The 11,395-nt window shown below is 61.4% G+C and overlaps 1 protein-coding gene across 1 annotated transcript; it reads right to left on the bottom strand.

Moving 5' to 3' along the window:
- Positions 1–850: 850 nt before the first annotated feature.
- LOC141191475 (uncharacterized) lies at positions 851–10,548 on the bottom strand. Its single transcript, XM_073661380.1, has 9 exons — positions 10,396–10,548; positions 3,189–3,348; positions 2,918–3,094; positions 2,736–2,838; positions 2,579–2,658; positions 2,336–2,414; positions 2,159–2,256; positions 1,942–2,038; positions 851–1,587 (listed from the first exon to the last, which is right to left on the bottom strand). Exons 2-9 carry the CDS (start codon positions 3,264–3,266, stop codon positions 887–889), a joined length of 1,413 nt encoding a protein of 470 aa, XP_073517481.1. The 5' UTR covers positions 3,267–3,348; positions 10,396–10,548; the 3' UTR covers positions 851–886.
- Positions 10,549–11,395: the final 847 nt, after the last annotated feature.

Below are 11,395 nucleotides of genomic sequence, written 5' to 3'. Positions count from 1 at the left end.
TATGCTGCATTTTTCACCAGTTTTGCTCCTCTGTACGCTGTGATTTTCAGTTGTCTCTGAGCTAGTGAGTGGACACTACCTGCTGTGATGTCTCCCATGCACAGCGCACACTGACATGAGGCATTCGTCCTGCACTCGGGTCTCTGATGCATGTTCAGCGGTAGCAGCATGGAAGATATTATACACCAGTACTGAGCAATGTGGCTGTGAATCCAGCACATGGATAAGACAAAACATTTACTAGAAAATAGCTGCTGCATGGGAGTTTACACAGCTCAGTACTGCTGTATAATAGCTATGAATCCAGCACAGGGGTGAGATAAAACACCTACTAGAGAATAGCTGCTACATGGGAGTTTATTATACAGCAGTACTGAGCTGTGTAGCTGTGAAAGCATCACCCTGTTCCTCCATTGACATCAATAGGCAGCTGTAACCTGATCCCTCGCTGCCCTAGCAGTCCAATTTGTTTCGACGAGGACCGAACTTGGCAGTTTTTCAGAGTGAATGATGAGTTCAGTAGTTGGGGGGGAAGAAGTAGCTGATTTCTCTGCTAAACTTTCTTACATTCACCTGTACTTTTGTACAAAGCTTCTTGAAATGACAGCGACTATTTAACTTCTGCAATGTCTGCGCAGTGCAACAATCTGACATGCCATTTGGCTCCTCAGACCATAGCCGGATGTTCGGTAGGTTCCCATCCCTCCCTCAGTTATACCCGATGGTGTCCCTAATGGCATAAAGGTTGCAAATGTTGGCACTGGTGCGTCCTCCTGGATACAACCACATGCACCATCTTACCCAGGAGATCTGGTCTTGATACCTTCTTTCCTTTAGTCTTCACACCCAAAACCTTTTTCTACCCCCCGTATATACGATACCGATATCACTTCTCTCCCGCGTGGATTTGCCAATGTCTTACGAGCCCTTTTTTGGTGGTGAAGGACTTGTTGCACTCAGAGCAGGAGAACAGCTTCAGCCCCGAGTGACTTATCTTATGGGCAGAAAGGGTCGACTTGTGGGCAAAGGCTTTGCCACATTCAGAGCATGAAAATGGCCGTTCTCCCGTGTGCGTCCTCTCATGTTCCACAAGCAGAGACCTTCTGGAAAAACTCTTCCCGCATTCGGGGCACGAGAACGGCCTCTCGCCCGTGTGGAGGAACCGATGTTTGTCAAGTGCCGATTTCTGAGTGAAGCATTTACCGCAATCCGAGCAGGAGAACGGCTTCTCCCCTGTATGGATTCTCAGGTGGTTGACGTACGTGGATCTCATGGTGAAGCTCTGGCCACAGAAGGAGCAGGAGAAGGGCTTGCTGCCCGTGTGCGTCCTCTCGTGGTCGATAACGATGGATCGATGGGCAAATTTCTGCCCGCAGTAGGAGCAGGAGAACGGCTTCTCCCCCGTGTGGATACGCTTGTGGTCGGAAAGTGACGTTTTATGTTTGAAGCATTTTCCGCAGTCTTTACATGAAAACGGCGTCTCGCTCGTGTGCGTCTTTTTGTGCCGGCTGAGCTTGGCCTTATGGGAAAAACATTTACCACATTCAGGGCAGGAAACCATGTTATCCAAAGTGGAGGACGTCTGACCTGCGAGAGGGGAAGGGAAGATATTCCTTATATTAAGGGGGAGATTGGTGAAAACTCTTAAAAATGTCCCCCACCACCTGGAAGCTGGACTTATTACTATAAACGTATACCTAATAAAAGCTATTTATCTGTCATCCAATCGCCCCCCCACGAGAATCAGTACATCTACAATAGATAGCAATACAATATCTGTGATCAAAGGCTAAAAAATGTAAAAGAAAAAGGAATAAAAAAATAACATAAAAAAATGTTAAAGTCTCCATCCCTTTCCTATTAATAAAAATATGTACAGTACATAGTGAAATAACATTCTCCTATAAAGTCTATGGCCTGTATGTGGAGGTGGTCGCTCACCTGGGCTGGTATCAGTAGGGGTCTCCTGAGGACTCGGGTCAACACCCCACCCATCCGTCTCCTCTACTTCCACCTTGACGATTCTGAGGCTTCCATCCTACATAAAGCACAAGATGGTGAGGGCAGATGTCACACGGGGAGGGTCATCGGTCATTTTACACAATATAATGACTTCTCCTGATTACAGGTTTGGTGGAATCATCTCGTCTCCATTCACCTGCTGGTCCTGCACGGCGCTGTCGCTTTCCTCCGCAAACTCCTGGGCATCGTCCGGTCTGGGACGTCGCTTCAACGTTCCTCTCTTACTGGGCTCATCTGTATGAGAGGCACACGCTCAGGTCATAGGCCACGAGTCTGAATTTCAGAACAGGTCCATAAAGAGGTCCGCACTCACCTGGGCCGACATCTGTCTCCTCTGTGTCTTCTTCTTCCAACTCCTCAACTTCAACCTTGATAATTCTGAGGCTTCCCTCCTGAAGAGAGCAGATAGTCATTCCTCTGCGCACGTCACATATAAAGGCTGGCACGGCTCTCCACCGAGAGCTCCAGGTAAGGGGCGCCCCTGTCATCCCAAGATGACCTAACAGGACATATATATAGGGACTAATGGCAGGAGACTATCCCCCAGATTACCGACCTGCTGATCCTGTGGGGCGCTGTCGCTTTCCTCTGCTGACTCCTGTGCATCGTCTGGTCTGGGACGCTTCTTCCTGGACTCTGCAGAGGATGCAGTGGCTGAATACAGAGCATATATAGGATTTATCATTGGACGTGTACATGGTTATATCTCCTACCCGGCTCCATTACGACGTCCTTGTACAGGTCCTTGTGTCCTGCTAAATACTCCGACTCCGCCACCGAGAAATAGACCGCGACGTCCAGACAGCGCACAGGTACCTGACGTATGGGAAGAGACTCATCATCGTCCAGACACATTATCCCCCGGCGTCTGCACATAAAGGCCCCCCGACCTCACCTCCCCGGTCAGCAGCTCAATGATCTTCTTGGTGAGGTCTAGGATCTTCTTTTCGTGGGGTCTCTCCGCTAACAGTAAGCGAGGTGAAGACGCTGACGTGAGGCGACGAGTCCTGCTCCGTCCTTGAGACAAACTGGGGGTCACAGACTGGATGGACGTCTTCACTGGTCCATAATCCTAATAGAGAGATGGAGACAAGAAAATTATTAGATGTAAGCACCGACAACTTCCCAAAATCCTGTCGTGTGACCCAACATCCAGCATCGCGCACCTCACCGGTCAGCAGGTGGATGATCTCCAGGGTGACACCTAATATTCTCTTGGTCATCTCATCGTTGCCCGTCTTCATCCTCAACCGATCAGCCGTGGAGAAGGCTCAGGTTCTTGTAGATCATGGAGGAAGCTCAGCAGCAGCAGCAATGATCCCGGAACTGAAAGAAGATAAAAGTAAGAAAAGAATAAAGAAACAGAAGAATCACTGAATGTGTAAGGAAGCACTGAGGGGGGATTGTCGAGAACCGGCGCTCTGCTCACATCTCATCTATGTGCAGGAAGGTCAGACCGGACACGTCCAAGAACTTATTAGTAACTGTATAGGAAAGGGCAAGAGACTGGGCACGTCTTATATACAGGTCACTGCAAAAAGAAGACAGAGCAAGGAGAGGAAAACAATGAACAAGAAAAGGAAGAACAATACAATCAGGATTAATGAAGACTATGAACATGAAGAGGAAGATAATGAAGAAGGAGCTGGAGACAAGAAATAGAGGAAAAGACTGAAGTAGAGGAGGAAGACAATGAATAGGAATAAGAAGAGGAAAATGTTGAACAAGCAGGAAGAACATTAAAAAGAAAAGCAAATGAACAAAAAGGAAGAAGATAAAGACAAGGAGAAAGGCATCAAAGCTGAAGACATGGAAAACAATTAAGACAATGAACAATAAGATCAAGGAAGAAGAACATTAACAAGAAGACAACAAACAGGAAGATAATGGAGAAGCAGAAGACAAACAAATTAAGCAATGAACAATAAAAGGAAGAAGAACAAAGAGAAAGACAAAAACAAGCAGAGGAAGATAATAAGAAGCTGAAGACAATGAACAAGAAGAAGGAAGATGACAAGACTATATAGATGAAAACAATAAAAGTACAAGAGGAAAACAAACAAGAAGAACAGAGAGGAAGAAAATGAACAAAGAGGAAGACAACTGACAACAAAAGGAAGAAGAGGAGGAAGGCAAAAATAATCAGAAGATTAGAGACCAGAGCTCGGCCCCCTGCCCCCGACCGCCAGCAGCCGAGACCAGAGCTCGGCCCCCGACCGCCAGCAGCCGAGACCAGAGCTCGGCCCCCGACCGCCAGCAGCCGAGACCAGAGCTCGGCCCCCGACCGCCAGCAGCCGAGACCAGAGCTCGGCCCCCGACCGCCAGCAGCCGAGACCAGAGCTCGACCCCCGACAGCCAGCAGCCGAGACCAGAGCTCGACCCCCGACAGCCAGCAGCCGAGACCAGAGCTCGACCCCCGACAGCCAGCAGCGGAGACCAGAGCTCGACCCCCGACAGCCAGCAGCGGAGACCAGAGCTCGACCCCCGACAGCCAGCAGCGGAGACCAGAGCTCGACCCCCGACAGCCAGCAGCGGAGACCAGAGCTCGACCCCCGACAGCCAGCAGCGGAGACCAGAGCTCGACCCCCGACAGCCAGCAGCGGAGACCAGAGCTCGACCCCCGACAGCCAGCAGCGGAGACCAGAGCTCGACCCCCGACAGCCAGCAGCGGAGACCAGAGCTCGACCCCCGACAGCCAGCAGCGGAGACCAGAGCTCGACCCCCGACAGCCAGCAGCGGAGACCAGAGCTCGACCCCCGACAGCCAGCAGCGGAGACCAGAGCTCGACCCCCGACAGCCAGCAGCGGAGACCAGAGCTCGACCCCCGACAGCCAGCAGCGGAGACCAGAGCTCGACCCCCGACAGCCAGCAGCGGAGACCAGAGCTCGACCCCCGACAGCCAGCAGCGGAGACCAGAGCTCGACCCCCGACAGCCAGCAGCGGAGACCAGAGCTCGACCCCCGACAGCCAGCAGCGGAGACCAGAGCTCGACCCCCGACAGCCAGCAGCGGAGACCAGAGCTCGGCCCCTTCCTCCTGACCGCCAGCAGTGGAGACCAGAGCTCGCCCCCCTACCGCCAGCAGCGGAGACCAGAGATCGCCCCCCTACCGCCAGCAGATGAGACCAGAGCTCGCCCCCCTACCGCCAGCAGCGGAGACCAGAGCTCGCTCCCCTAACCGCCAGCAATGGAGACCAGAGCTCACCCCCTCCCTCCTGACCGCCAGCAGTGGAGAGCAGAGCTCGCCCCCTGACTGCCAGCACCGGAGACCGGAGCTCGCCCCCTGGCCCCGACCGCCAGCAGCGGAGCCCGGAGCTCGCCCACCCCGACCGCCAGCAGCGGAGCCCGGAGCTCGCCCCCCCGACCGCCAGCAGCGGAGCCCGGAGCTTGCCCCCCCGACCGCCAGCAGCGGAGCCCGGAGCTTGCCCCCCCGACCGCCAGCAGCGGAGCCCGGAGCTCGCCCCCCGACCGCCAGCAGCGGAGACCAGAGCTCGCCCCCCGACCGCCAGCAGCGGAGACCAGAGCTCGCCCCCCGACCGCCAGCAGCGGAGACCAGAGCTCGCCCCCCGACCGCCAGCAGCGGAGACCAGAGCTCGCCCCCCGACCGCCAGCAGCGGAGACCAGAGCTCGGCGCCTTCCTCCTGACCGCCAGCAGTGGAGACCAGCGCTCGCCCCCAGACCGCCAGCAGAGGAGACCAAAACTCACCCCCTCCCTCCTGACCGCCAGCAGTGGAGAGCAGAGCTCGCCCCCTCACCGCAGCAGAGACTGGAGCTCGCCCCCCCACCGCCAGCAGCGGAGACCAGAGTTCGCCCCCCGACCGCCAGCAGCGGAGACCAGAGCTCGCTCCCCTAACCGCCAGCAGCGGAGACCAGAGCTCACCCCCTCCCTCCTGACCATCAGCAGTGGAGAGCAGAGCTCGCCCCCTGACTGCCAGCAGCGGAGCCCGGAGCTCGCCCCCTGGCCCCGACCGCCAGCAGCGGAGCCCGGAGCTCGCCCCCCCGACCGCCAGCAGCGGAGCCCGGAGCTCGCCCCCCCGACCGCCAGCAGCGGATTCCGGAGTTCGCCCCCCCGACCGCCAGCAGCAGATTCCGGAGTTCGCCCCCCCGACCGCCAGCAGCGGAGCCCGGAGCTCGCCCCCCCCGACCGCCAGCAGCGGAGCCCGGAGCTCGCCCCCCCGACCGCCAGCAGCGCAGACCGGAGCTCGCCCCCCCGACCGCCAGCAGCGGAGACCGGAGCTCGCCCCCCGACCGCCAGCAGTGGAGACCGGAGCTCGCCCCCCGACCGCCAGCAGCGGAGACCGGAGCTCGCCCCCCGACCGTCAGCAGCGGAGACCGGAGCTCGCCCCCCGACCGCCAGCAGCGGAGACCGGAGCTCGCCCCCCGATCGCCAGCAGCGGGGACCGGAGCTCGCCCCCTGCCCCCGACCGCCAGCAGCGGAGACCGGAGCTCGCCCCCTGTCCCCGACCGCCAGCACCGGAGACCGGAGCTTGCCCCGTCCCCGACCGCCAGCACCGGAGACCGGAGCTCGCCCCCTTCCCCTTGACGTCCAGCAGTGGAGACCAGAGCACGCCCCCTGACAGCAGAGGAGACAGGAGCTCGCCCCCCGACCGCCAGCAGCGGAGACCAGAGCTCGCCCCCCGACCGCCAGCAGCGGAGACCAGAGCTCGCCCCCCGACCGCCAGCAGCGGAGACCAGAGCTCGCCCCCCGACCGCCAGCAGCGGAGACCAGAGCTCGCCCCCAGACCGCCAGCAGCGGAGACCTGAGCTCGGCCCTTCCTCCTGACCGCCAGCAGTGGAGACCAGAGCTCGCCCCCTGACCGCAGAGGAGACCGGAGCTCGCCCAAGACCGCCAGCAGCGGAGACCGGAGCTCGCCCCCCTACCGCCAGCAGCGGAGACCAGAGATCGCCCCCAGACCGCCAGCAGAGGAGACCAAAACTCACCCCCTCCCTCCTGACCGCCAGCAGTGGAGAGCAGAGCTCGCCCCCTGACTGCCAGCACCGGAGACCGGAGCTCGCCCCCTGGCCCGACCGCCAGCAGCGGAGCCCGGAGCTCGCCCCCCCCGACCGCCAGCAGCGGAGCCCCGCCCCCCGACCGCCAGCAGCGGAGACCCGCCCCCCGACCGCCAGCAGCGGAGACCGGAGCTCGCCCCCCGACCGCCAGCAGTGGAGACCAGAGCTCACCCCCTCCCTCCTGACCGCCAGCAGCGGAGAGCGGAGCTCGCCCCCCGACCGCCAGCAGCGGAGAGCGGAGCTCGCCCCCCGACCGCCAGCAGCGGAGAGCGGAGCTCGCCCCCCGACCGCCAGCAGCGGAGAGCGGAGCTCGCCCCCCGACCGCCAGCAGCGGAGAGCGGAGCTCGCCCCCCGACCGCCAGCAGCGGAGACCGGAGCTCACCCCCTCCCTCCTGACCGCCAGCAGCGGAGAGCGGAGCTCGCCCCCCGACCGCCAGCAGCGGAGAGCGGAGCTCGCCCCCCGACCGCCAGCAGCGGAGACCGGAGCTCACCCCCTCCCTCCTGACCGCCAGCAGCGGAGACCGGAGCTCGCCCCCCGACCGCCAGCAGCGGAGAGCGGAGCTTGCCCCCCGACCGCCAGCAGCGGAGACCAGAGCTCGCCTCCCGAACGCCAGCAGCGGAGACCATAATTCACCCCCTCCCTCCTAACCGCCAGCAGTGGAGAGCAGAGCTCGCCCCCCGACCGCCAGCAGCGGAGCCCGGAGCTCGCCCCCCCGACCGCCAGCAGCGGAGAGCGGAGCTCGCCCCCCGACCGCCAGCAGCGGAGAGCGGAGCTCGCCCCCCGACCGCCAGCAGCGGAGAGCGGAGCTCGCCCCCCGACCGCCAGCAGAGGAGACCGGAGCTCGCCCCCCGACCGCCAGCAGAGGAGACCGGAGCTCGCCCCCCGACCGCCAGCAGAGGAGACCGGAGCTCGCCCCCCGACCGCCAGCAGCGGAGACCGGAGCTCGCCCCCCGACCGCCAGCAGCGGAGCCCGGAGCTCGCCCCCCCGACCGCCAGCAGCGCAGACCGGAGCTCGCCCCCCCGACCGCCAGCAGCGCAGACCGGAGCTCGCCCCCCCGACCGCCAGCAGCGCAGACCGGAGCTCGCCCCCCGATCGCCAGCAGCGGGGACCGGAGCTCGCCCCCCGATCGCCAGCAGCGGAGACCGGAGCTCGCCCCCCCGACCGCCAGCAGCGGAGACCGGAGCTCGCCCCCCGACCGCCAGCAGCGGAGACCGGAGCTCGCCCCCTGCCCCCGACCGCCAGCAGCGGAGACCGGAGCTCGCCCCCTGTCCCCGACCGCCAGCACCGGAGACCGGAGCTTGCCCCCTGTCCCCGATCGCCAGCAGCGGAGAGCGGAGCTCGCCCCCCGACCGCCAGCAGCGGAGAGCGGAGCTCGCCCCCCGACCGCCAGCAGCGGAGAGCGGAGCTCGCCCCCCGACCGCCAGCAGCGGAGAGCGGAGCTCGCCCTCCGACCGCCAGCAGCGGAGACCGGAGCTCGCCCCCCGACCGCCAGCAGCGGAGACCGGAGCTCGCCCCCCGACCGCCAGCAGAGGAGACCGGAGCTCGCCCCCCGACCGCCAGCAGAGGAGACCGGAGCTCGCCCCCCGACCGCCAGCAGCGGAGACCGGAGCTCGCCCCCCGACCGCCAGCAGCAGAGACCGGAGCTCGCCCCCCGACCGCCAGCAGCGGAGACCGGAGCTCGCCCCCCGACCGCCAGCAGCGGAGACCGGAGCTCGCCCCCCGACCGCCAGCAGCGGAGACCGGAGACCGCCCCCCGACCGCCAGCAGCGGAGACCGGAGACCGCCCCCCGACCGCCAGCAGCGGAGACCGGAGACCGCCCCCCGACCGTCAGCAGCGGAGACCGGAGATCGCCCCCCGACCGCCAGCAGCGGAGACCGGAGACCGCCCCCCGACCGTCAGCAGCGGAGACCGGAGACCGCCCCCCGACCGCCAGCAGCGGAGACCGGAGACCGCCCCCCGACCGTCAGCAGCGGAGACCGGAGATCGCCCCCCGACCGCCAGCAGCGGAGACCGGAGATCGCCCCCCGACCGTCAGCAGCGGAGACCGGAGACCGCCCCCCGACCGCCAGCAGCGGAGACCAGAGCTCGCCCCCCGACCGCCAGCAGCGGAGACCAGAGCTCGCCCCCCGACCGTCAGCAGCGGAGACCGGAGCTCGACCCCCGACCGCCAGCAGCGGAGACCGGAGACCGCCCCCCGACCGCCAGCAGCGGAGACCGGAGACCGCCCCCCGACCGCCAGCAGCGGAGACCGGAGCTCGCCCCCCGACCGCCAGCAGCAGAGACCGGAGCTCGCCCCCCGACCGCCAGCAGCGGAGACCGGAGCTCGCCCCCCGACCGCCAGCAGCGGAGACCGGAGCTCGCCCCCCGACCGCCAGCAGCGGAGACCGGAGACCGCCCCCCGACCGCCAGCAGCGGAGACCGGAGACCGCCCCCCGACCGCCAGCAGCGGAGACCGGAGACCGCCCCCCGACCGCCAGCAGCGGAGACCGGAGACCGCCCCCCGACCGTCAGCAGCGGAGACCGGAGATCGCCCCCCGACCGCCAGCAGCGGAGACCGCCCCCCGACCGTCAGCAGCGGAGACCGGAGACCGCCCCCCGACCGTCAGCAGCGGAGACCGGAGACCGCCCCCCGACCGCCAGCAGCGGAGACCGGAGACCGCCCCCCGACCGTCAGCAGCGGAGACCGGAGATCGCCCCCCGACCGCCAGCAGCGGAGACCAGAGCTCGCCCCCCGACCGTCAGCAGCGGAGACCGGAGACCGCCCCCCGACCGCCAGCAGCGGAGACCAGAGCTCGCCCCCCGACCGTCAGCAGCGGAGACCGGAGCTCGACCCCCGACCGCCAGCAGCGGAGACCGGAGACCGCCCCCCGACCGCCAGCAGCGGAGACCGGAGCTCGCCCCCCGACCGCCAGCAGCGGAGACCAGAGCTTTTTAAAGTGTAAAATAATTTTTAAAAAAATAGGGCTTCCTTAAAAATAAACAAAAAAAAGTTTAAATGACTCCCAAATACAGAAAAAATCCATATTTGCTATCGCCGCATCTGTAGAAGTCCAATCTAAGCAAATATATCATTATGTAACGTACGGTAAAGAAATAGAATAACACAAGAATTGTCAAAGGTGGCAAAAAATACCAGAAAAATCGCCCAGTCGGGAAGAGGTTAATCTGATCACGTGGCGGATCCCTCAAATTAATGACAGCAGAAAGGAGCTGTCGCCCATAGCAACCAGAGCCCAGCCGTCACGTTGCCAAAATGAACGCGGCCGTGTGATTGGTTGCTATGGGCGATACCTCCAAGTCCGCACACAAGAGGCGGAGGAGCCGCGGGCAGCACAGAATAATGACAATGGTCAATGCGTCACCTCATCCAGGAGCCGCCGGGCTGTCAGCCGCTCGCACAACACACTCACATCCATTGACAAACGTATTGAGAGCCGCAGAGGCTTCTGGGAGTACTGGTCACATGACTATCTCTCGCTACAACTTGTGTGGCTACAAGAAAATGGCGCCTCTAACGCTCGAGTTCACCAGATCTTTGTGACGTTGAGACTATGTAAGGGGATCACTGTTGTCTGCCTCTAGCGACGAGAGAGCTTATTCCTCATTGGTCAATCCGTTTGTCATAGCAGCGTGTTTAGCCAATCATTGAATAGGGGCGAAGTTTAAAGTTTATTTCCTGTTGCTTAGCCAACCAGGAAATGACGTCAGCGAGGTCTGGTTCCCCGGCGCCATTGTTACTACTGGCAGAAGTAATGGAATGGAAAGGTGAATTAAGAAGAAGAATTTGAGGCAGTGCAGCGGCTCCTGTTCTTCATCTGCCCACTTTTTTTTAAAAAATATGATAAATACACAAATTGGGTCTTTATAGCGACGTCACATCATATAACCACGTTGTCCAATCACAGTTGTGATGTCGTTGGACAATTTTGTCACATGACATTATAATATGGCGGCCAAGCGTATATATTCATTACAACCACAGCTCTGAAGGTTCTTGTACAATATTATGGGATGTCTCACCCTGTGACTGATCACATCCCAGACTGGCCTGGTTAAAATTTGGCAAATATGACTTGTCCTCCATCCCAATCTACGTTCCATTGTTGCCCCAATCATGCCCTCTATTACCCTGCTCCGCCCGCAATAGATAATATTGTAACTGGTATTAGCCCCACCACTGCCAAGATGCCAGAAATGCCCCCACACCGGCCGGGGCTGCAGGGCAAGATCCCGGCCATAGATACCCCGACCACCTGATCCTGCAGCGGTCGGGTCCCTGATGGTCGTCACTTCTATGGGAGCGTCGGCCTGATTCTGGGGATAAGACTGATCAGGATCAATGCTGCAATATGTGCCTCAGTA

The sequence above is a fragment of the Phyllobates terribilis genome, unplaced genomic scaffold (genome assembly GCF_046119375.1).
Source record: "Phyllobates terribilis strain yellow unplaced genomic scaffold, ASM4611937v1 Scaffold_2__4_contigs__length_985480577, whole genome shotgun sequence".
In the NCBI taxonomy this organism is placed as follows: Eukaryota; Metazoa; Chordata; class Amphibia; order Anura; family Dendrobatidae; genus Phyllobates; species Phyllobates terribilis.
This window is presented reverse-complemented; position numbering and strand designations above follow the sequence as displayed.

Excerpts from the sequence above, each read along its gene's own strand:
- LOC141191475 (XM_073661380.1), bottom strand. The coding sequence starts at position 3,266 with ATGAAGACGGGCAACGATGAGATGACCAAGAGAATATTAGGTGTCACC. Across the intron at positions 3,095-3,188 it reads TCCACCTGCTGACCGGTGAG|GATTATGGACCAGTGAAGAC; the intron begins GTGCGCGATGCT and ends TCTCTCTATTAG. Across the intron at positions 2,257-2,335 it reads GGAGACAGATGTCGGCCCAG|ATGAGCCCAGTAAGAGAGGA; the intron begins GTGAGTGCGGAC and ends CCTCTCATACAG.